Source organism: Falco rusticolus, chromosome 13 (assembly GCF_015220075.1).
Source record: "Falco rusticolus isolate bFalRus1 chromosome 13, bFalRus1.pri, whole genome shotgun sequence".
NCBI classification, from domain to species: Eukaryota; Metazoa; Chordata; class Aves; order Falconiformes; family Falconidae; genus Falco; species Falco rusticolus.
Genome location: NC_051199.1, coordinates 12891691 through 12917977, shown reverse-complemented (window position 1 = coordinate 12917977; position 26287 = coordinate 12891691). Strand labels below are relative to the sequence as shown.

At 37.9% G+C, this 26287-nt stretch overlaps 1 protein-coding gene across 8 annotated transcripts; it reads right to left on the bottom strand.

The window, feature by feature from the left end:
• Positions 1–106: 106 nt before the first annotated feature.
• On the bottom strand, positions 107–24524 carry ZBTB38 (zinc finger and BTB domain containing 38). Of its 8 annotated transcripts, none has more exons than XM_037406492.1 (4): positions 24414–24524; positions 19852–19961; positions 9969–10025; positions 111–6010 (listed from the first exon to the last, which is right to left on the bottom strand). In XM_037406492.1, exon 4 carries the CDS (start codon positions 6008–6010, stop codon positions 2432–2434), a length of 3579 nt encoding a protein of 1192 aa, XP_037262389.1. In that variant the 5' UTR covers positions 9969–10025; positions 19852–19961; positions 24414–24524; the 3' UTR covers positions 111–2431. The 8 variants fall into 8 exon arrangements, with proteins under 8 accessions (XP_037262387.1, XP_037262392.1, XP_037262390.1 ...); XM_037406489.1 differs by lacking the exons at positions 19852–19961; positions 24414–24524 and adding exons at positions 6231–6477; positions 12201–12235; XM_037406490.1 differs by lacking the exons at positions 9969–10025; positions 19852–19961; positions 24414–24524 and adding exons at positions 6231–6477; positions 12201–12274 and having other exon boundaries at positions 107–6010.
• Between the last annotated feature and the right edge of the window lie 1763 nt (positions 24525–26287).

Here is a 26287-nt window from a genome sequence, read left to right as displayed (position 1 = left end):
AATGTAACTTAAAAAATGGAGAGACTTACAGAAAAATAGGAAGATGTTATTTTAATTAAGCAAAAACAGAGTTATAATCACTCTTTCTAAAAATAAAATTAGACTCTTTATCAATCCTTAACATCTGCATTTAATATTTTTTTCTGAACAAAAATACAGATGCGATTATGTAGCAAATTACAGTCTTTGACAACGTATAGTATTTACCTTCTCTTACACTTACTTTAATTCTAATTTGGTCATTAATACTTGACTCATTACTGCAACGTGTTACTTGTAGTAAAAGTGCCACAATTGAACTATAAACATGACATTGCCATCTTAAAACTGCTTTGCTATAAACTGTAAAGAATATACAGAGTTACAAAGTCATTGTGTTTTTATCAAAATATACAAACCCCCCCAAACCTAACACAAGCTATCAATATTTTTCTTATGAACTATACAGTTATATAAAATACTTGTAAAATTATCTTTATATTTATAAATATTCTACCTTATTTGCTTTGGTCTATAATTATCATCATACAAGTCCACTTATAAGATATCTTTGTGTACTTTCTTTGAAACATCATTGTACTTTCCTGCTTATTCCTCTGTTAACCTTACTTAAATGGAACCAAAGCTGCCATGAAACCAAAATTTCTCAAGGGGTTCATAGCATTCACCAATGATAGAATAAGTAAGTGGACTATATTATTACTTCAATCAATACTGCATTAACATTTCAATTGTATTTTTATTGTACCCAAGCTATAGTTTCTTTTAAAATATTCAAGACGAAGTAAGTAAACAAACTGTGTACCATATATGCCCATAGAATGAAGTTGAGGATCACTGACCTTTGTCCTGACTTGATTTTTTTAACGCTTCACAGAGATGAACAAACATGACTAATTGGAAATGCAGAGACAGTACAACAGAGCCCTATGATACAAATTTCAACTTGTAGACATACCACCTCTTTTGACTTTTTAAAGATCGCTGAATCTCAGTTAAAATTAATCATATTCTCACAAAATAAGTGTAGTATTTTGGCGATGTCTTTCAGAAGCCTATTCTCCCAAATCTTAGCTAACTGTGAAGCCATAAGGCTCACCGTAACCCTTCAGCGTGGCAGGATGAGGGAGGCAGAAAGGCCAACACTCCTTCCTCCAGCAACCTGTTCCAGGCACCTCTCTGCTATGGGCCCACTATGCTGGGCACATACGCACTACGCTGCGACACAGCTTGCCTGGGTCCAGACGCTGGCATGGTTAGGGGGATCACTCATGAAGGGCCATATGAAGGTTAGATGTGTTTAAGGCATGGGAATGACGGGGAACCCCCAAAACCGGCCCTACCCCTGTTTATACATAGGGATTGCCTCAGGGATACATACAGAAGCAACAATCGGAGTATTTACTTACTCCCCAAAATCAAAGTATTTATGGGGAGTTGCTCTGTCATTTGCTGTCCAGGGATTATTCCAGGATGAGGAGGAAGACTACCTAATAATCTCCTCTTCTTCTTCTAAGAAGAATTGTATTTCTAAAAGACAGGATTTGCAGACCCAGCAGGAAGTGGACATTTATATACAGGATTTCTTTAAGCTAGGATGTTTGCTGAGAAACATTTTTTTTTAGACAAATGCACCTGAATAGCTCTACCAGGCCATTGACATTGGGATTTATGCAGTTTGGAAGACTGGCTACTGTGAGTTCCACTGAATCTTTATTAAATGTCTCAGAGATACCATAAATCTGGAATACTTTCCACACAAGCACTCAGACTTAACGGTTATTATGGTAACTACAAAACTGAACATGGAAAGGAAAGAGGGGTTTAAACTCCTGAATATGTTTTGTAAATGTTGAGTTACAGAAAAGCACACCAGAACTCAACTGTACTTCAGCATACCCAAGTTCATGAAACATTTCCCATCTTCACTTTTGAATACACTAGATTACACTTTGTTTATAAACACATTATTTTTTGTGAAAGAATGCAATATATGGTTTCTGCAGCAAATATTCCTTCTACAGAGTACACTGCGAACCTACATATTTATTTTGCCTAGAACAATTCTGACTCAAAAACAGCACTATAAAATAGTTCAGTGACTAGTTTCCTGTAATGCTAAGTAGAAGGGTTTGGGTTGGTCATATTATTTTTTTTCTTTCTCCCTCTCAGTATGTTAGAAGTCTATTGTGGCAAAAGTATTTTGGGTCTTTCAATAAAGTTTGTATTATTGCAAATACTAGTTTTCTTGTTATTTTTCCTTTTTTTTTTTTTTTTTTGTTTTGTTTTGCATATATTGACACATGTTTAGGTGAAGACAGTTGATCTCAGCAAATGATACTAATTTCAGTGGAGACATTTCCCCATTCAATGCATCTGTATTTTCTCCAACATATAGTTTTGGATTTTTCTTCTTTTACACAACTGTCACTCACAGTATAACTTCTGGAGTTACATTTTGTATATTTTTTACTTCACTTCCTTCTGAGCCAAGGAAATGTGGATTTTCCAAAAGTTTAGTGCTTTCACTGCAAAACTGTTCTTTTCTGTCTTGTGAACCAGGACTTTTGAATAGATGTTTCTTCTGGTGCATTCCCAGAGCTGCTGCTGTCTTGCAAATTTTGGGGCATTGAAAGCAAGCGTATCCTTTTCCATTGTGCTCACGTACATGCCTTTGCTCGTGGTTCCTTTTGGTAGAAAGATACAAGAAGCTCTGAAAGCAGAACTGACAGTGGTAGCGTTTTTCTCCAGTATGAATTCTTTCATGTATTTTGAGCGTTTCATTTAAAGTGAATGCCTTATTACAGTACTGGCAGACAAAGTCTTTAACACCCAGGTGAATACGTTCATGTTTCTGTAGATTTCCAGGAACTGAAAAACATTTACCACAGGTTTTGCAAGTGTAGGGCTTTTCCCCAGTGTGACACCTCATATGCATTTTTAAAGTGGATGGACTTTGAAATTGTTTTTGGCATAATTCACAAATGTAAGGCTTTGAAGTTGCTACATGCCAGTGTACATGTTCTTGAATTTCTGCAGTGGAAGACTGATCTCTTTCACAGAGCTCACAATGAAGACTGGGCATTTCTGCATTCTCTTCTTGACCAATCACTTTTTCCTCAGGGGTATTTCTGAGCGCATATTCTCGACTGCATGTGTTGTGGCTTTCCATAATGGTGTTCTTGCTTCCATGCTTTTTCCTCCATTTGGTCTTTTTCATTTTTCTTAGCTGTTTGGATTTCTTTTTTGGTTTGTAATTATAATAGGGTCTCCAGGGTTTATCACTGGAGTCCTGGTCACTTACATCATCGCACATTTCTGTCAGTTCCAGGCATTCTGAACTATAGAGCCTAGATGGGCTTCTTTCTTTTACCTCCATTTCTGATTCCTCAATTAGATTGTCCTGTTTGGACTCATGTTTAGATTTTCGCCCCCTTTTACAAAACAGCTTAGATCCCAATATGTGTCTTTTTACAATAGCCTCATTACCAATTTTTACAGTTATTTGACAAAGAGGTGCAACATTGCTATCAGTAGATGTTCCAGGTAAGGCAGGCTTTGCAATGTATGTTTCAGTTTTACTCGATTCTTGGACGGTATTTGTTGTTTTGCTAGATGAACCTCCAGATCCTGTGACATGCTGCATATCCTCAGTTGCTTCTGCTCTGTTGTACAGCAGTGTTTTCTTTTTCTCTTTAACAGGTTTTGACTTTGTAATGCACTTTCCGTTATTATCTGACCCGTATTTACAATCATCACTTACAGACTGACTAGGTAGATTATTTGAAGATTCTGTCTTATTGTTTTCTACAGAAGTGACTGTTTTACCGTGCATTATTACCGATGAAACTCTGCTACTGTGCATTATAACAGAGGGTGCAGAACTGCTGTAACTGATGACAGAGGTTGAATTTTCATTCACATTCGATAAAGACGCAACTGAGGAATCACACTCCTGAGAACCAGAGTCATTTGCAGCAGTAGAAACTCTTTTTTCAGCTGTAAAAAAGTCTCTTTGCAGGTCAGAATTTAAGATACCTACTCCCCAAGAGGAAGAATTCTGAGTATTTGTGGAAGATGCTGTATCGTTACATGCAGATGTATCCAAGGCTAGAGTTCTGTCATTTGCTATTATATTACGTTGAAAATTCAGTGGTGGTAGCTCAGAGCTAAGAGAACTCTGAACGAAACAGTTAGTAGAAGCAGTTTCATTAACCTGGCTACCTGTTTGAACACTTTCGTATGAAGAATTTCGGTAGGACTTATAAGGTAGTCGCCTGCATTTCATAGGTAAAAGTCGATAAAGTTTGTATGGGTACATACTTGGTTTTAAGCCTCCATTGGCTGTTTTTTTATTTACTGAGAGACGATGGTCAATTGCATGGAAAGACTTCTGATGATTTTTTAGTATATAGTAAGTCATAAAAGTCTCCAGACAGAAAATGCACTGATACCGTCTTTCTCCAGTGTGCCAGATCTCATGTCTGGTGCGATACTCAGCTAATGCAAATACTTTATTGCAGTAGTGACAAGGATACGTTCTTCTCCATGAATGCACATTTGCATGTCTTCGAAGGCTAGATAATGTTACATAACTACGCTTGCAAACGATGCAAGTGTATAGTATCTGCCCATCAACGACTTTAACCAAATGATCTGTTTCTGGTAAAGTGCAGTTTGCATTAGAATAATCAGTGATGCTGTTTTCAGACAACAGAGGCTCTGCGTTTGTGTATGAACTTCCATTCCTTCCTTCTGTAGCAGTATAGTTATCTGCAAAATTTTGTTCATTTCCATTGTGAACCGATAAGCTACTTGGTCTCACACAGACCTGTTCATGACTTTCCAGTATATTTAGATTTGCAAATTGTTTGCTGCAGTATTTACATATGAAAGTTTCCTGACGCTCTGAATGGAGCTGGAGATGAGTACTAAGTAACGCCCTGTCACTGAATGATTTTGCACAACAGTTACAGTTGTAAACAGGTGGAACAACAGTTGCCACAGATCCAGAGGCATTAGCAGAACTGTTGTCCTCTTCTCTGGATAAATGCAAGTCTCCTGCTTTATTTTGAGGTTTTGGAAAAGAAGTATTTGCCTGATCAGTAACTGCTTCATGTGGGGCTTCTGTAGTGGTCGCTGTAGAGGCTGGTACTTTTGCTATAGCCAAACCAGTACTCTGGGGCTTAAAGGCTGTTTTAGGAGTATTACTTACTTGTTTTCCTGGGTGAATGAGTGGTGTGGCTTGAAGATTTTCATAGTGGTCTTCAGCCATCTTGTATGAAGGGCTGCTGTCCTGTTCAAGAAAAGGTGTTCCTTGGAAAGTATCTCCCCCAGAAGAAACAGCATAGGAGTGTTCAGCCAGCGTACTGGCTGGCTCAGCATCTTTGCAAACCTCACTTCTGTCAAGGCTGATGCTGGGAGCTTGTATTGTCTCAGACACCTTTTTAAAGCTCGCCCTCAAATCAAGTGGAGAAAATAAACTGTTTTCAGTTTCAAAAATCGAGAATGCATTTGTAATTCGTGGTCCATTTGTCACAGCGGAGTCTTCATGTCTCTTTTCATGTTTTTCCTCTTTGACAGTCCCTTTTTCATTAATACAGTATGCATAGGGGCAGGGGGAACTTGAAAAATTAATATCTGTAAGATCTTCTAGAAATGATATTCCCAGTTTTTTCCCTGCTGCTGCAAGGTCCGTTACAGTCTCCTGCCTCTTAACAACTACTGTGGAACTGTAGATGTAATTCAGTATTTCTGTAAACACTTCAGCTTTGAGATCATCTAACTCCAGTACATGGCCTGAAATACAAATAGTACGACTCCAAAAAATGTTTTTGAAGTAAAGACTTGAAGCTGCCAGCACATTACTGTGGGCTTTAAATTTGGTATCTTCCACAATTATGGTGACATCACATAAAATACCCCGAATGCGCTGTTCATTTAAAATGGAAAGTACAGTGTCACTGTGGAAGTCGTCTTTGAGATCCTTTGAATGGGACATGACTGTCATCTATAAGAAGAAAAAAGAAAAGGAATGTAAATATATTTAGAAGGCATTTTTCACCCAGTTCAGTAACAGATCAGTTTTAGTTCTATATTTATTTTATATATATCCTTAATTTATTAACTTTCAATTTTTAAGAATGAGTACAATTTTGTCCTAGTATTTCAATTGAAGTCATCTTGGGTTAAGTTGTGCCAACAATGCTGAAGGTAATCTATGTACGTACAAATCAAGGATGCAGGAACACCTGTAGCTCCTCAGCAGGAGGCAGAGGATCTTCTCTGTCCCCACGTGGGTCTGTCACCCACCCTGTGTCTTTCCTTGGGGATCGCAGCCGCCAGCTTTCTGTTGTGCCAGTGGGTGCATCTGCTCAGGTTCACACTGAATGATTCACAGAACCCTTGAGGGAATTCCCCCAGCCTGTGGTTGAGGTATTTGGTAGACAAGATGGGGAAGGCTGAATTGCTGTGGTTCTGTGGATATTGAGGACTTTGTTTTCAGGGGCAGTTTGTCAGACAACGACTTCACAACACAACTGCATTTGATCCCCTTATTAAGCTGATAGCTAAAACAGGATCAGAGATCCCATGCAATAAACTTCCAGTTACAGGATAAGGCATTATAAACAAATTAATGCAAAATAAACGCAAATTTGTAAACAATAGCATAGTACATCTAACACGGTTTACGTTAACAGAATGTTACTTTTTAAGTAGTGATTACATTTTATTTAAGAGTTTACACTTTAAAATGACTGAAAATTTGTAACTGAATTTAAAAATTCAATGCATAAAACGAGTAATAGAATGGTTTTTCTTCAGCTATGGTTTAGATTTAACATGTTTGCAGTTTGTAATATGATAGTGTGTTCTTAATTTCTACCAAATAATAAGACATAATTGCAATAGTAAGTAACATTAAATAACTGCCAATTTATAATAATGAGGTTTAATGCTAACAAAAATGTTTAGATGAGACAGGCTGTTACTGTATTAATATATTGGTTTTATTTAATTGCATTAAAAGATGCAAAATATGAAAGTGGATTGAAAAAATGGATTAATTCGACAGTATGTACCTGGAGAAAATCTCCAACTTAACCAGGTGATTTTTTTCTTTTTGTTCAAATTCCTATCTGTACCATATAATGACGTCTGTTTCTTTTTTTTTTTTTCCATCTCTGAGCAGTGTTTTCAACTACTACTGCCCATTTCTGATTTCAAGTCATGAAGAAATAGTTGTCCTACTGGCACTTACCAATCACACCACTGTAAAAGAAAAACCTGCATATTTATTAAAGACCTTTTTCTTTCAACTTGTGGAATCAAAATGCTTATTAAAGAAAATTACCAGCCACAGATATTTTGTAAGATAGATTAAAATAGTACCACACTGTAGCACTACAAGTTAGTGATACCTCCTAAACATTCCATCTACTGCTCCAAACAAACATTAATGTTGAAAATTTTTATAATGACCTTTACCCTCAAATAGTTTACATTAAAAATGCCAATATATTTATTAAGAGGGGTTTGATCCAAATGGTGAAATAAAGGTTTGACCCATATTCAGCAAACAGAAATAGCTGTTTAGAACACAGTGGCTTTCTCACCTGAGCTATTCAGAATCCTTTCTTGAAAACGGGGTCTTTATCACAACCTAAGTAATATGGGACATACACCCTTGCTCTAGCTTATCTAGTTACACTTTGGATGCTTCATCAAAAATCCAGCAGCTACTTCACTGCAAATCAATTTATAAAAATAAAAATAACGTTACTGTGAAGATAAACACAAAGTACTATGAAAAAGATCATAAATCTGGTACATTATAGATGAAATTTGGAAATAAAATTTGTACCTTGCAGCATGGCCACTGTTTCTATGAGGAAGGTATTGTCTATGCAAAAGGCCAAAGCCTCTAATACTAATACAGTTTAATGGCTGAGCATTTTCAATGCACAGAATTCAGAAAACACAAAATTGTGATTCACAAAAAATACCTCTGATGCTTATATATGCCACAGATGTCAAGAAATTAATTCATCAGTATAACTGTGACAGAAATGTAGGCATGTATTTAATTTTTTATTATCTGGTCACTCACTGCAGCTGTAAATTTGGATGCATTGTTTTGTGCCTTTAAATCTTAAAATCATAGTTTAATCATGTGGTTATTTATTACACTTATTCAGCTTAAAATAAGAGATACTTATTCATTTAGAATGATAACCTGAAATTCACAATAGTAAGGTATGGTTATCTGCTCTGGTTCGGTATCTGAAACCCCATATATAATTGTAGATAGTATTCTTTCATTAGAAGACTTGATATGCTACAAACTGACAAGAACACTTTTCTTCAAGCAAGCAGCCACTAGCCCATAATTGATTCTTTTTTCTCATTGACAATGTCTGAGATTGCATCTGACTTGCTCATGTGATACGGTATTAGAAACCAACTGTTAGACATCAAAAACATTTCACAACAGGAGCTATTGATGGAGTTATTTCCCGAGTATAGGAAATAAATTATGTCAACTACCTCCCAGTGAACTGCCCCATAGGAACTTGCCTGTGTTTTTTCTGTTTGGTTTTGTTCTGTTTATTGGAGACAGCTGGTTTTAGTTCACAGGCCCATCATCTGACATACTGTTTGCTAAATGTATCAGACTGCTACTTCTACACTAAGAGGCATTTATAAGCAAGGCCCACAAACCCAAGTGTTTTTAGTAGTAGTCTTTTTATTTAACTAGTTATTTCAAAATTTATCCTCCTAAGGAGAAAAGTGAGTATTTTCAATTTCTACTTGCATGTATGTAGACTGCCAGTTTTTGTAGTCCTGGGTATTTTGGTATGTTAGCAGAACACTAAATTGGTTCCTTGTGTAAAGACAGAGGAAACTATAATTTGCTATTTGGACTTTTTTTTTTTTCCTGTCAGCTAAACCCTCTGCTATATATCTCATTGGAAAGTTATACAGAAAAATTCCCGAACAAATTGATTTTCAGAGTTAACACACTTTGCTTCTTTGTCTCAGCCTATGCATTCCTCAAATAGTCCATTTACTCATGTGTGTAATCAATTCTCTACTGCCTTTTATTTTAGCTGTCTTGCTTCTTGCATTTGTGAAAAACATGTCTTGAATGCTATAAAATCAGAATGCTCTACCTAGCACATACATACATGGCTTATCAGAATGCTCTACCTAGCACATACCTACATGGAATATTTTAGGAATATTTTACATTCCATTTGCAGTTTCATTTACTGTCCATTTGCAAAAGGAAAACCTGCTCTTCCAAGGGAGCTCTACTGAGACCGATACACAGAGATCAAACTTTGATGTATTAATGTATTAGTAGCATTATTAAAAATTTTCAATTAAAAACACTGGAAAGTCCATTTGGAATGTTACTATTTTTCTGTATGATTTTCATTATAGAATTATGGAAGAAATTCTAGTATTATTTATAAATGTTGCCCAAAACATATGTAAATACCATTTGACCTACTGAAGGTCAACAAAACTCTTCAGCCTACTAAACCATCCTTTTTGACACAAATACGTGTACTAATTTGACTATATTGATCTCTATCCATACATAAATAATTTCTTAGGAATATGAGTAGGTAGTATAACTTAATAGTCTTAACAGTCTTTGTTGCCCCCATAGATAAATATAACTTCTGAACAGCAGAATTTCTGATTGGGAGTTACTATTTGCAGATTTCCTGCAAAAACTGTAACAGACTTAACCAGCTACTAAAAGTTGTTAAATCACTTTGAGAAATAAGATTTAAATATTCATCTGAAACTTAAGTGTAGGTTAATTAAACTATAATGTTACCTTTTCTGACATCAACAGAATAGCGCCTCAACAGTTGCAAGTGAAAAAAAGTAATATTAAAAGTTAATGGAAAGATCAGAGATCGATACATCCTAACACAAGTTTGACTACTTACGCCTCACAGGTGACACTGCTAATGATAAGTATTATAGCAATCAGCTCTACGTGGACACTGCAGAGGGAAGAAGCTACTGTTAATTTTTACATTAATATTACTTTGAAGTAAGCAAAGAGATCACATTTTAATGTTAATATTACTTTGAAGTAAGCAAAGAGATCACAACAAGTTTTACTGGCCGATGAATACCAAATATAATAAACACAACTTTTTTTTTACTACCAGAAAGAACTGTTGCAACCTAGGAATACCGTTTTTAACTTTTGCTAAAATTTTGAAATCCACTGTCAGACAAGTGTTCCCCATTACACATGAGAACAGACTCTTTCATTCCACTTGGGTTGCCTAAATTTGAAAGACAAGCTAGTGGCATAAACAAAAAAAAACCCCAAACCCACACACATCAGGGACAATTGCTAGTCGCCAGGCAAAATAAAAAACAGCTAGATACTTGATAAACTGTAGAACAGTTCTCCCTCTGTTTTCTTATTCCACGCATTTCTACCGCAATTTTAAAGATGCGTATGTTTCCTGGTACTTACCAACATGACACTATGGAAACATGTTTCACTCCATAATTTTCTTATATTGTTTCATTCTGGTCCGTTAACATACTTTGAAGGCTACCCCTGTTTTGGTTTTGGCCTGTTTCCGTGACTGAGAAGGAACATTCATCTGTATCTAACTCCCCTGAAGGACACTGATCTGTTCTAAAGCAGAAACAGAGCTAGGCGTCGCAAACACACAAAACAAAACCCAAACAAAACCAAGAACACGCATACCTTGCTGCCTCCAGCTCTACTATCCTGATCCTTGGCCACCTGGAAGCCTACTGCCTGATCATCACCTTTATGATAGTGGCTCAGTTTTTCACGGAATCACTTCACCAGTCCCACCTGTGCAGTATGGCCACGCGCAGCTGCCTCGACCAGGGTCCCCCTTCAGTCTCCTTGCAACCTCAGGCACACAGGGAAGTTTTAATGATGTCTAATGATGTTTAGTAGCTTGCAGTAGCATGTAGGTTAGTGCTCCAGTCTACATAACTACACGTTATTTCTACAAGCACATTTGTATTTTTTTCTCTTTTAGACTCCTGCTGCTTGTGTCCTTCCCTGTTAATGCAGATTTGTTATAGCCTTCATAGGTGTTTAAGACTTCAAATACTTTCAGCCTCACACCGTTTCCTCTAACTTTTCATCTGGACAGCTGGAGGGGGCCGGGATTTGGCGCAAGGATGGGATGTTTGCATTAGCAGGTCTCTGAGGGCGGCGGACGAAGCTGCCTGTCAGCCTTGTAATACTTCCCCCCCCCCCCCTCCGTTAGCATCCCTAACTCTTCCTCTCCCTTCCTACCTTACGCCTCCTACGATCCTTTCCCATCGCATGGAAAACAACTTTAAAACCGTAGCAGCGCTCAGAGTAGGCTTATGCTTTTTATTAAGCTGTGTTTCTCGTCTGGAAAACCAGAGCGAGTCCTGTCTCTCTGTCACAGGGCACTCTAGCTGGTCTGGCCCTAAAAATAATTCTAATCCCCCCCAACAAACCAACCAACCAACCCACCCACCCAAATGCCCATTCCTCGCTGGATGTCCGATTCTGATACCCCAAATTTCAGCCTTTGGCCTCCACCCGCTGTGGGAGCGCCGGCTGTGGGTACTGCTGCCGGGCCGCAGGAGCGGGAGAGGCGCGGGAGGGCAGCGGGAACGGGAGGGCAGCGGCAGCAGGAGCGGGAGGGCCGCGGCAGCGGGACGGCAGCCGCCGGGCCGCGGGAGCGGGAGGGCCGCGGGAGCGGGAGGGCGCCGCCGCCCTTCGCCCACACGGGGGGGCTGGACGCGCGCGCTGGCAGCCCCGTCCCCTCCCCGCAGCCCCGGGCGGCACGCAGCTGTTGCGGCTGCAGGCAAGGCGGGCGGCGGCTGCCGCAGAGCCCCAACGCGAGCGCCCCGTAATCCCGCATAAAATCTAAGCTCCCCATGCGGCACGTTAGCGACAGCACGCCCGTCTGTCTGAGCACGGGGCTGCGCCAGACATCAAAGGCATGGCACCCCGTCAGCTGCCGATAACCCCTCGAAGACGCTTCCTGTTTATGGGTGAAACCCGTGCGCTGGGCGAGAGCGAGCCTGCAACCGAGGCAGCCATGCCCGCCACCCTGCAAAATGACTTCTCGGCAGTAACACAAACGCTTACGCAACGTTACGCTCGCACGTAGAACAACTCACTGGTCTTGAGCTACCTGGCGGTTTAAACCATGCCTGTGGCGTTCTCGCTAGCAGGGAGGCGGCCGGCGGCAGCAGTTCAGCGGGACGGCGCGCTGGGGACGCGGGCGGACGTGACAGGTGCCATCTTCCCGGCGGCGCGCGGCCCGCGGGACCCGGCAGCCCCGCGGCAGCGCGCGGCCCGCTGACGGCGGGCGGACGGCGCGGCCGCCATTTTGCCTCGATAATCCCTCGCAGCCGGATTTGCCCGTGGCTTGTCAGGGGCAGGCCGATTCCGGCGCCCCGGCTTCCCTGCTTCGTTTACGAAGTGCTACGTTATTCTCCGTGTGTTTATTTTATAGCAAATGCTTTGCGCTTAATTAACCCAGCCAGCTGGGATATTTAGCGTATCGGCCAAGCTGTTTACATGCAAGGACTGTAAATTTAGGAAGATGAGGAAATCCCGCGTTCCCCTATATCCAGCCCCTTGCTCCATGGCCATCGATGCCGTTTTGGCCAAACCGTTTAGAATTCCTCTTAAGCCTAACAAAGGATTCTGACTGCCTTACTCTCTCCTTCAAAGCCCTTCTCACCAGAAGAAAGGGAAAGCATTTAGAAATAGCTCTGCATAACTTCTGCAACTTCCCAATAAAAGGGAGAGATTATACTTCCTTGGGGGGGGGGGGAAGTCCAAACTAAATTAATTTGGTTGCTGAAGTATACCCACATTTACCTTACTTTCCTTATCTAATTAGATTAGTTATCTTTTTTTTTTAAGCATATATAGAAACACAATTGTGAGGATATTTGTTTTAAGCACTAGTCTTAGTCTCGAATTTTGATTTCTTCAGATTATTCACTGCCTCAGGAAACAAGTGCAGCAATACCATTAGTGCTTATGAAGCACTAACAAATGCTTACCTAGATAAAGAAGTAGCTCGATTTCATGTAGCCAGACGCTCCAATATATTTGGTAGTCTTCCTACATATTCTCTCCCTCCCTCCCTCTGCCTCTTACTAAGTAGTCAGCAAAACCTGTTTTCCCAGTACTTGGAATCATGAAGCTTAGAGAAAACCTGATCTTTGAGACAGGTAGAAAACATTGTTAGAAAAATGGACAATTTGCTTTTCTCATAAAGCTTGCTTGAAAATAATAATTTTGCCCGAGGCTAACCTGTGTTTATGTTTAACAAGCTATTGTGTATAACATTTTACTGGGCCGTTAACTATGTTTTCAAATCTTAAGCCTATGCATTAGAACCACTGAGTAGCAGGGACTGATTCATTTTAGACAAAAATAAAAAAATCCAGAAATGAACTATTTCATCATGGTCACCCCTGTATGGGCCTGGAAGTTAGAACTTTGCTGGAGCCCCTTCATGATAAATAATGCTTATCCTCTGAGGGAACGGTTTGATTTCAATATAAGATAGACAACCTGTTACAAGGAGGGCAGGTCTTATTTTCCAACATTCTGTCTTGGAACTGTCGTATGCTTTCTTGGTCGTTTAAAAGATACAGGAAGAAATCTGTTCTTGTCAGGTAATTGTCATCATTTCAGTGGCTGATCTATACATCCCTCTTCTTTCACCATTTTACACAATCCGTATAAAAAGATCATCTTGGAAATACTGAACAGCTCAGTGGAGAGCTTAATTACTGCTTCTATATCACTGGAATTATAAATTAAGTTCACATACTCAAGCAATTATTATCTTTTTAGCTTAGGGCTCCCTGCTACCAAAACATGGTTTCTTTCATCTCATGGCAAACTGAGCTGTTCTTATCAGTAGCTGTTTACCAACAGCTATGGGAGATGGAGCAAACAGTTGAAGAACACAGCAGTATTGATTGCAAAAGCAAAGCGCATGCCAAAGTTTTCACAACCTTCTTTTTTATCTCAGCCTACATAACTGAGAAGCAAAGTTTCATACTCACATGTAGGTTACTTTTAATCTTGGACTTTGTCTATTGCTGATTTACTTTTGTTTCTTTATTACTATTTTAGGTGCATATATACTTATTAATATGTATTAATGAAGATGTCTGACACAGGTGCCATAGGAAATATTTGTGACAAATGTGTTGTCAGTAACAATACAGTAGTAGGAATTAAATTAAACCTGTTGTAATCCTTTAAAAGAAAGAAACGCGCTACTGAACAATAAATAAAGCCTATTTTTAGATAATGTGAAAAAAATTTAAAGAACAGTAGGTTATGAATTCCCCCTAAATCTTAATTAAAACTGATTATTTTAAATTGTTTTGAAAATCAGAGGCATAACCATCATTTGTATAGAGGATACCCCCAATTTAGAGACATTTATTTATTTGTACTTGGCCATTTGAGGCTCTGGCAGTCTACTACATTGTCTATAGATATTACAATTTGGAGAAAATGGACTCTTTCTTTCTTCCTCTTTTTTTTTTTTTTTTAATTGATAGGGTGTTTTCTAAAGCAACTTCAGCTCATCCACTGAAAAAAGAATCACCTTTTCTGTGACTAGTACTGTAATTGAAGGTACTAATTTCCATATATATATATATACACACACACACACACACACACACACAGAGTCCCATCAGCTCCTTGTGTATTAAAAATATTCTTCAGAGTAAGAAATTCTTCATAAGGCCACCTTGGCTGCACCCAAGATTGTACATTCTTATTATAACGTTCTGTGTAAAACTGACTGCATGCAAAGAAAATGGAGGATCTGGTGCTGCAGTCCCACCTATGTGAACAGACTACGCTGATATTTGTGGGCAGTCGGACAAGTGTTATCTGCATCTGCAGTCCTGATTTCAGGGTATAAGCCACAATACAAATTACATACATTAAAAACAGCAATCTTCTGTGTAGCTAGTGTATGTGTATCAATTCCCATTAAATATATAAATGATTGCATGTAACATCACACAAATATTATGTAATTTTTAAATAGAAGTCCAAGTCGTTTATATTTCTTACATGGTAAAATTGCAAATATAGATAAATTTGTCAGCAAACTTTTACTTTTTTAAAATGTATAAAACAGTTCTGAGGTTACTGAAATGGTAGTGTTTAGTTGCTTTGCTGAAGTCTGATAATCTCACTTCTGCAACTCATGGCATGTGGTTTTCTTTCCTTAAGGGTATTTCAAACTGCCTAGGGAAAAAAAAATGTTCCAATGTTCCTCTCTAGTCAAGCAGTTTCAGTTTTTAAACAACAGCAGGAAACAACATATATAGCATTACCAGCTCTTGCAAATTCCTCATGAGTGACAGCATTTTGGCCAGGGCTTGACTGGTTTCCTTCTCAGTGCCTAGAGCCTGCCAGCCTATCCATGACAAAAACACTTGGATGGCCTTTCTTCTTCATTGCTCTCACTGCCGAGGTCAAAGCAGACAGTGATGCTGCTGAGGTGGAAAACACAGCTCCTCTTCACCCCTAAGGCAGACCAGCACTGCACTCAGAAGTGGGTACAAGAAGGACCCAGAAGCCCAAAGAGGCTTCACTCTCTTCTCTCTTACGTGAGCAAGGGAAAGAATTCCTTTGTGCAACCTGGCTTGAGCATCAAATGGAGGGAGAGGAAGGGAGGAGCACAGTTATGGAGACCTGCAGCTGCCTGCACCTGCAAGTCTGGCTGAGAGGAGAGGAGCCTGGCAGAACTCAAATCTGGCTCTCAAACTGTGCGAGTGGTGCATGTGCACCAAAGAAACTCTTTCTGTAAGATACTGCCTTCCTCCAGTTTAGGCGTGGCCTAGTCTGAGTTCCATTAACACTAACAGAACATATACAACCAATTTTTAAAGGTATAACTATACCTTTGTCTCTCCACCAGTCTAAAAAAGAAAATGAAGCAACAATAACTTGACATAAATCTAAATTCTTCTTTCGCACAAAATGTAAACGCCTATTGTACTGCTACAAAGAATCAGCTGACTTTACATCTTGCTACCTCTGAACAATCTCAGTATTATTTTCCATTTAAGTCTTTCATTTTTTTAATGTGCTGCTGACAAGCCACTTTCTAGCCTCCTACACTTCTGGGACATAGCACAGTCCTTAGCTAGCACAGATCAATTGCAATCATGAAGCTGTGTTTACAGACAGAGTGACAACAACAGACATTTTTTCTGTTGTTGACTTGTCAAATGTAGTAATTTATATATTTGAGAAGTAGCAAGTTAAACAATTTTTGTTCATTTTGGACAATTACTGTGTGGTAGTCTGTTGCCCATTTAGTTATGAAAAAGACAAAATAAAAGGAGTCAAACTCAGCCTTTCATTTTCCAGTTTTCAGAGGAAACATCCTTTAAATATCTGAACCAACATGCACAAGAGGAGCAGCCAAGCTGCGTGCTCAGGGGCCACTGTTATTCTCAGTCAGGCATGCTGGGGGCCCGGTCAATGCAGCCATTCTTGTCCTTTACTACAGCTGATGTAGCAAATAAAAAAAAAGTTAGAGGTAAACCCCTTCGCCTGGAAACACCTGACGTAGTTGGTCTGCTCTATGGCTGGGCATAGCCATTTTGAAAGCTAAAATTGGTCTTCAAGCTGTTAGCTGGCCACCACTGATCTCCAATATTCCTTAAAATATTGCAATATATATTTATGGTTTTGCTGTTATATTGGTCAACTTTAGCATGCCAAAACCAATGCGCAAGTGATAGCTATTACTGTGAACCATCACTTTAGTGTGGCCATTTATTACAATAACTTATTAGACACTCAGTAACTTTGGCTGTATGCTCTTAAATATTCTTACGCTTTATTTTGTGCTGATGTAAGTGTCCCAGCCCAAGCCCTACTCCTCCTCTTCCATCCTGCTGCACATTTCCAACTTAAAAGCTATAGCAGGGCCTCTGCTTATGCAATGGAGGAGGAGGAGGACTCTGGCAGAAGCAGGTATCAGCTGGCAGTAAAAAGAAAATCTTGATGGCTCCAGCTCTGGTTTGTGCTGCATGCTCTGCTACCAATGTGAATTGCCCCAGGCGCAAATCCTAGCCTGACAGTGAGTTCAGCTTAGATGGGGAGCAAAAAATAATAATGAAATAATAATAACAGTAATAATAATGGTTGACTTGCATCTCCCCAGTTTCTCAAACCCTTATCTCCTCAAAAGTCTTAATAGTATTGTAGCAGATGATGGTATACAGCAGCATTGTTTATGGTTCAGGATCATGAAAAGATTCATGTGATAGTGTTCAAACTATCTGGAATTAATACTAGATTCTGGTACACTTGACTCTTGAGAGTTATGGAAATGTTTAACATTGGCAAGATAATCATTACTTGCTAAACCTCATTATTAATGTATGAAGCCTTCTCTCTTATTGCACACTCCAAAAAAGTCAATGGGAATCTTTTCATTGATTTCAAGGGATTTTTAATTAGGCTACTGGTCACATAAACAACTTCTCAGATTACCCCAACTAAATTTAAGATCAGAAATTGCAGATTTCCATTTCTCCTGTCTTTTAATGACCAGCATTTTAGACTTATTCTTAAAGACATATCATCTTGGTACAACAGTTAACCTGAAGGGTTGTATACACTTTTCATTTGATGTAGAAAGGAATACTTTAAGAAGAAAGGCCAAAAATATCCTGTATGTAAACTTGCTGAAGACAGTAAACAGATTTGTTAAAACTGATCTTATATACTTGAGCTTCTTTTAAATACAGATTATAAGCCAAAATAGTACTATACAGATATTTACACAGGAAGCGTGAGTAGTGCCTAAATGCTACATCCACATCATATTCTCAAAGTCATGAACAACTGCCATTTTGACTACTTCTACAGCTCCCACGCACACACCCCTTTTCCTGTTGTTGACTGTTAGAAGATGACACTTGGTCGTACCTCCTTGCCTGGATACACTGGATAGAATGAGAGTGCTACAAGCAACACCAGTTTCATTTTTATTTAGTGGCTTTAGTTTGTCGCTGTGTAAAACAGCATAATCATACTTGCTTCTGAATACTAGTACAAGATTCAAATTTAGAACACCTGAGCATTTCCAAAAGACACCGTAAACATTCCACCCATATTTTGCTGTCTTAAGGCAGTGCTATTAAGTATTCAGAATCCTGGAAAAAGGTTTCAATATTGCAGACCAAGCCTACCATGCCAATTTTGTCCAGTTACTGCAAGTGCAATTTAAAGCGCAGTAAAAAAAAAGAAAAAAACCCAAACCACAAGAGATATTTCCATTGAAAACATGAGGTTCTTAGGTTAAAACCTTGGAGTATTAAGAATCCACATTGGGCTATGCCGAGAAATCTTTTTATATGGTGATTTTTAAGATGCATGCATTATTGTGAGCACATGATATGTAAATGCATTGGGCGGCTTAATAAGCATTCACTGACACACATCTGCAGCTTTGCTAATGTACCTTTTATTCGTATGTGGTTACCAAGGAAACAGGTTATGGCCCAGTATTCTACCTAAAATACACCGAGTAAACGTTCTATGACAATTTACTTGAAATAGGGACAACTTAGGTTTTGTAGTGCATTGCTTCTTAAGTCCAGGTAACCTGAATTTAATTTTAACATTCCGCTGAATACTTTAATCTACCAATGGCATCTTATTGTCTCTGAAAATCTATTACCTTTTCCTACATCACGCAACATAGTGTGTTAAAAGTAAACTTAAGTACAGAAAACATTTTGAGATATTCTAGGAATTGAAGAGGGATTTTTAGTTTCAGTTTTGTTTTGTTTTTTACATTTGATTCCTTATCTTACATTCTGCCTGGTAGCCTTAATTACTTATTTCGACTTAGAGATACCACAGCATTAGTGACTGTGATGCAACAAACTGTTTCCTACAGAAATTTGTGCGAATAGTGCCACTGAAATCAATGCAAGTACTCCCTTTTTATAATGCAAATTATACGCTATGATACAACCACGTTCAAAATTAATTAATCAGGTTTTCACTGATTCTTTCCTTCAATAACATACATATCTCAAATCTAAAGCACAGATACCAGACATTTTTAGCCATGATGATTATTGCACATTCACAGTAAGAAAAAAGGAAATTGGTAATATTTGAAAAAAGCAATGCAAAACGTGAAACTTTTATTTTGAAATATCCTGATTATTTATCACAGTACTATACTTGAATTTACAGACTGCTTTTTTGCCGTTCGCAATGCAAGAGGTTTTTTGCTACCCCTGATTACAATCATAGATAAAGGCAGAGATTGGATGAACTATGCTTAATCAAAACAACAATGTTAGAAATGGGCATTGGCACTAAGGGAGTTCCTTTACCTTTACTGTATGGCACAGATTTGTAACGAACACTAGTGACTGGGATCCAGAGTTAACATTCTGGCAAGCTCAGGGGGGTTTGCTTGCCTGCCAATATGTACGGTTTGTACAGATCACTGAAGGCTATAACAACCTGTTTCAAAGACCTATTCTGCCTGATTTTGTTTGTCCAACCTCTATGGCAATAAAAACCCAGTGGGAGCTGGAAAAATCCAACAATATTGACATGAGAATAGAGCAATGCAGCACCATAACAAGAACAACTCTTAAATTACTATTAAAAAGGTAGAACTAAAAAAAAGGTTAACTGAAAAGTAGTGCAGTGGCTTTAAAGTGTTAAATATTTTAGCACTGTTTCTATGTGAGTTTTAAAGAGATTTCAGCTTGCTATAATCACCCCATAAACTTACCCACCTAAAATCAGGTTGTCCTTCTGTTAGAGCCTTTTAAAAGTGGTATCGACAGGTATTTTCGGCAAAACCATCTCAGTAATTTTGTGAACTCTGTGGCTACTGTGTATCAGCCTGCAAAGGGGAAAATCCAAATTTAATGACTAAATTATTAGACAAGTACTGTTTTCCATACACATCGTATAATTCATCAGATTTTTTCCCAGACTGCTATAGGACTCCAAATCTACTTCTGGGAGGCTTACAACACACCAGCAATAAACCAGTATGGTTAACCGAACTGTTGAATACTGCTTCTGCCTGCATTGTTTTATTATGGTTTAGCCTGTGTAGTGCAAACTGGACATGATATTTCATAATACATCCTAGACAGAAATGTAAGGATGTTTTCAGGTTTAAAATAATTTTTCATTGGGGTCACTGGAAAAATTAAACTAAAAACAACCCTTGGCTCTACTTCCCTTCCCTCATCTCAACTATATCCAAATTATTCCTCAAATATTTACCTAATAAGACATCAGATAGCAGAACCTTCACAGCTTCTTCAGTCTCGTCCTGAGTTTCACAAGGTAAACTCAGTGGAAAACAAGTGTATTTTAAGATTAGCTTCACAGTTTGCCAGTTTAGAAAACAAATATGGTACAGGGAGAAACAATCATCATTACTAGTCAACTCCCTTGACTCCACCTAAACTGCTGAAACCAATTACAAGTTATTCTTTATCTTAAAAGCCTCCATGTGTTTTTGTAGTCTTTCAAAAGGCCTTTTCTTTTTCCTTTTTTCATTTTGCCACTTTTCTTTTGGTTTCTTTTGTCACAAATATTATCACAGTATCAGTGATAGTGACTCTTGTTCTCTGGAATACATTTCCTGTATCTCTCTGCTTAAATGATATTCATCGTTGTCAAACATCCTGATTTTATGTTATTATGTATCAAACATCCTAATAAGGTTATCATGTAATAGTGTAAAAAATATTCAGAATAGGCCTTTGTTTTAAAGATATTAAACAAAATTAAATTGTTCCATAGACCAACTGCAAAATCTTATGGATAAAGCCTTATGACTCAGCTGATTGGCATTTATATAGCAGCAATTAAGAATACATAGATCCATCTTCCATTTGCAAATACACTATATACTTTTATAAATACCAGTATACAGGATCCATTTCTTTGGCTTTAAAAGGTAAGAAAGTGAGCTATTTTTTTTTGTTTTAACTGAGTATTTTTTTAGTATATATTGATTTGAATAAGTATTCTATAGCTCACATCTGTGCATAAAAAAGGCCAAAATGAAATAAAATTGGTGTTACTTAAAATACCAATAAAGTTGTATTCACAAATGATTGTGAAATACTATGGTGAATGGGAAGCTTAAACATCACATTTAAAGGAATCCGGTGGTAAAAAGATCGTATCAAAGCTAAAGAACTCCCACATTTGTTAATACTAGAATTCAAATGTAATATTATACATAATAAAGCCCTTTTAAAACATAATAAAGCAATTCACGTGAGAAAGTACAATAGGCACTAGATGCCCCAAAAGGTCTCTACTACCAGAGTCTGTCTAATGGTCTGACAAATGTTATCTGAACACAGGTAGTTTCACACTGAGAGAGCTGCAGTTTCAAATCAAAATGAAATTTAGAGGCAGAAGAAACCATATTCAGAAAGGTCATGGAAAAGTAGGATGCTGTCTGAATGAATGATTTTTAGTTTGATTTCACTTTTACTGATGCTTTGTGTGGATCTTCTGTTAGGTAAAAATGGAATTTGCATGTATGAAAGAACACATTTCTGTTATAAAAGGGAGGACTCGGTATCAAAAATCAGACTTCTGTTATAAAACTGATTAAAAAAAAAAAACAAACCCCCAAGCTCCCCTAACAATAACATTTGCAGGCTGTGCTGGAGGTGTGAAAAACTGCACCTGCTCCTGTGTGCCCCCATTAGCCCCCTTAGCCAAGGGGAATAAAACGGATGAAGTTTACACGAGATTTCTTGTGGTACCTCTGGCTATGACATTCTGACACTCTGCATTAGCTACATAGAACTACCGTTAAAACACATTAAAACCCACGTATCATAGTAAAACTGGAAACAGTTTGCTAATTACTCGACTCCTCCTTAATAAATAAATCAGTTTCTTTAGCTAGAAGAAATTACTGTTCACAGGCTGCCAGTCAGTTTTTCCAGACTCATGAAAGCACTTGAGTTCAGTCATATTAATTACAAGAGGACTTGCACCCCCTAACAAAAGAGAAAATTTGCAAATGGATTTAAAACAACCATAGCAAAGCATGCTCATGTAACGCAGCTCCACTCTTTTTTTTTTTTAATGCCTTGAGTGGGTACATTTGAACACAAAGGCGTAATAAAAACAGTTTATCGCTAAGTGCCCCATTTTTTCTAAAGATAAATAGCAGCAGCAATAAATAGATTGCTTCTACATAGTGTTTGCTCAGCAACTTCCTTTAAAAATAACCACAGAAGAAATAAACAAAGAAATGCAATTTCGATAGCTGCATGTAATGGCGCACTCCATATTAACATTTCAGACAGGAAAATAATCAGAAGCAAGCTACTGGAGATAAATCAAATTAGAAAAAAATGCAAACATTAATATGTCACTTGAGAGATGCTGTTTATTACGTTTTCAGTTCTGCTTCTTTAGGTGGAACAGGGGAATACTGCACTGCATCAAATTAATCTCATAATTATGAATCAAATGGTTGTATTATCATTATTAAGCATAGGCCTATCAAGACAGATGACACGTCATATTCCTGAACAGTTATACTCTGTTTATTTGGTATGCACTGAACTGACATATTTAGAAATAAATGAGAATTAGTTTGATGTTACTGACAGTGTCAAGGCTATTATTGATAATTGGCTGTGCTTCTAAATACCTCCTCTGCATTAATTTTCAGTGCTGGATCCTCATCCACACGAAATATACTTAGTCATTTTAAATTCAAGGACATGAAAGGAAAATGGCTACCCTGCTGCAAAAGTCTCATTGCAGTAGTGAGAATTTCTCGAGTCGTGTACAAAGGAGTTTCAGAAGGAGATACACTACGTTATAAGCTCAGTGGAGACATTTAGTAATATCTGACTCTGTGTAAGCAGTTACTTGTGGTACACGTAAGATTTGACTTTATTGATGCTGTTAAAAATGTTAGCTAAAGAGAGAAATAAGGAATTAGAGTACTTAAATTTTATAGAATCTGTAAGGTTTGCAAATTGCCGCAGACCACAAGTGAGCTTCTTTTGTAAAGGCTTGTTTAAGATCTGACAGAAGTTCTTTTCCAGTATGCTTAAACACAGTTCCTTACCTGACCTTCAGCATGGGTCCGCTATTTAAAGAAAGGTTTATTAGCATTACTGTGGCTGAATTCAGCAAAGGTGAAAGAAGGTTTAAAAATACTTCTGATTCTCTGCATTTCTCAGCTGCTAAATATTTCAGTGATACTTTTATACTGTGATAATGTAACTACCACTTTATATACACACAGTACAAACCTTGACCTACGTGCAAGACTAGGCTAAATTAAAAAAAGAACCCGGGGTATGTTTCTGGAAACAACCAGTGCTAAACAGGGATAAAACAGTTTTTTGTTGTGTACAGCTTTGTAAACATGGCATCGTTTAAGAAATGATAGCCGCATGGAAACATAAAATGAGATCAGATTCTAGTTTAGAACTGAAAGGAAACAACTGCAGAATTTCCATTTGCACTGTGATATTGCTATTAAAGAGAATAACATCTTTCTACATCTCTACCAGTGCACCTTTTAAAAGGATTTGGTTGCCAAGGAAACTGGTTCTGGCCCAGTATTAATCTGAAACAAATATATTACAAAAGTTGGTGTAAGTAATACAATACTCATAATTCTTTTCATTCTTAATACTCAAATTCAGGGTTTTGTACCTAATGCTGTTAAGTTTTTATTTCATAACCTTTTTTGTGTGAAGTAAAACACACTCCAGTGAAATGATACTCAATTTAAGCTGGTAGGGCCATCTATAGCAATCTCTCTCTTTAAAGTCCTTCTACCTCAAAATAAAAAGAAATACTGCAGGTTTATGTTTGTAGCTAATACTGAAAATACAAGCCTTAAAGCATATTAATCTTTATTTAAGATTTCGCACAAAACGCAAACCCGCTTACTACAGAATTTAAGTATTTTTCATTTTTCTTATCTACCTCAATTTTTATTTTTGCATTTTAACTGCAAGCTTAGTAATGCTTGTAGTCAGCTTTAAAATGTAATTGAATCAATAGGGTTTTCAAAAATTCTTTTGTTGCATAAGCGTTGCCACGCCCTTAGTACATATGATTATTTTAACAGACATGATTGCTCTACTTTCACATCAGATTTTTAAAAAACAGATAAGAAAAATTGTCTTGCCAATATGTGAAACCGACAACTTAATATTAGGTTGCTTCCATGAACAGTTGAATACATTTTTTAAACTGAATGCTACATTCCAAAGCCCATTTCATGTTCTTGCAACACTGACCAAGAAATCAGTAAAACATGCAAATCTCAACCTACCTGCATGTACCACTTAGAGCAGTGTTAGCATGGCAATGCACCCAGCCATTTTTATGTAAAGCGATGGAGATAAGTTCTATTCTTGGTCTTCTTGATAATATTTTAGAAGCAGTTGTCAAAAATCAGATGGGAAGCAGCTTGAATAGACCGTGATCAGGAGAACCGAGTTTATCAATAGGGAAAGCAGGAGTGGGGAAAAAAAAAACGTCCTCATCCAAGGTTTTCCGAAACTGCAACACAAGGTAGTTGTTTTTTTTTTCTCCTCCTCAGAGGGTTCAAAGCTTGAAGCTGACCACTGCAAAGGCCACTTGTCACATTTACTGAAAATCAGCCTATTGATATCACAGCTGAAAATATAAACTCGACAACCAAAGCCCATTGCACAACGTGGACTGCGTAAGAGTTAAAAATAGATTCGACGTGCCTCCTACCTGCATAATAAATATGTAAGTTTCAAGTGCTTTAATTCGATATTCACATTAATTAACAATACAATATACATTATTTAAACTACAGTAAACGCAAGAAGAAAAAGGGTGACACCATCTGGAAGCACAGTTTGCTTTTTTTTTTCCCCCCCCTTTCCAAGGGCTAATAATGTAGTTTGAATGTGATGACAAGCTAACAGCTCACCACATTGCAAATGAAAAAAGAATTCTTAAGGTGATGCTCAAATATCTAAGCCTGTAATGAAGCACAAACCAGTCTTCACTACTGCATGACATGGCACACAGACCATTTACATACTCACATTTGAGATACTAGGCACAGTATAATGAATTCAATACACAGCATGCACACAGCACAAGCAACGTTAATCCTGCCTGCCATTTTAAGCTTGCAGGAGTAAGATACATACTGCAGCACAGCTCTGGTAAGGGAGGAGGCAAGGGACAGCTCACCTTAAATGCAGTATCTGATTAATGTTGTAAGTGACATTGCGTATCAGCTACAGAGTCTTGGTTCAACTGGGTGGGAGGGAACAAAGAAAATTGTCATCAACTGGTGATGCAAGATGAGCTCCCGTCACTAACACTGTTAGCAAACTCCAAATTCTACAATGATACAGTAGTAGCATTTCAAACTCTTATCAAAATCTGCCTGTGCAATGGCTGAGTCCGCCTGCCGAGGAAACAAAACAATCTTCTTGCTTATTGGAGAAACGCTGGGTTGACTACAGTAACATCCTCTTGATGCAGAAAGATTTCACGTCGCACGTATTAAATCCTGGATGCATTTGCTGTGCTTCCCTAATTTTTAAGTCTCAGAATCAAAAAACAAAATAAAAAGAAAATGATATCAAAAATAGCATAACTAAAGGTCTAATGTTCATACAAAGAAAACATTTCTTTTTCTTTCCTTTCTGGTTTCTCTCTTTTACAGTCCATCAAAATCCTGAGCAGTATTGACAAACCACACGAGCACAGGGTCTGACTGCATGATCAGCTGTCTGTGTCTACGCTACACCCTGTTAACCACAAGCAGTGTTAGAGCTAAATATATCTGCAATGCAGAAACAGTAGGTGCTATGTGGTATACAATTCTGATTAATTATAAGATACTTTTCTATCCTCAGATATAATAAATAGAAGAAAATTTGGTGCTGATCTCTGTCGAGCACAGTATCTGTCAGACTTACAGAACATAAAAGCTATCCTAAGTATACTGACCTAGATAGCACTAAGAAGACTTAAGCAGCGTACAAGCATACTCACTGTCAAAGCAAGGAAAACGAAACAATGATTGTCTAATCAAACTGAAAGCAACAACTCACTACCACAGTATGAATTCCAAAATGCTACGTACTGTATATGCACATCTCATGTTATTGGAAGATGCAAAGCTCCTTTGTTTTTTTTTCTCGGAGGCTTTTC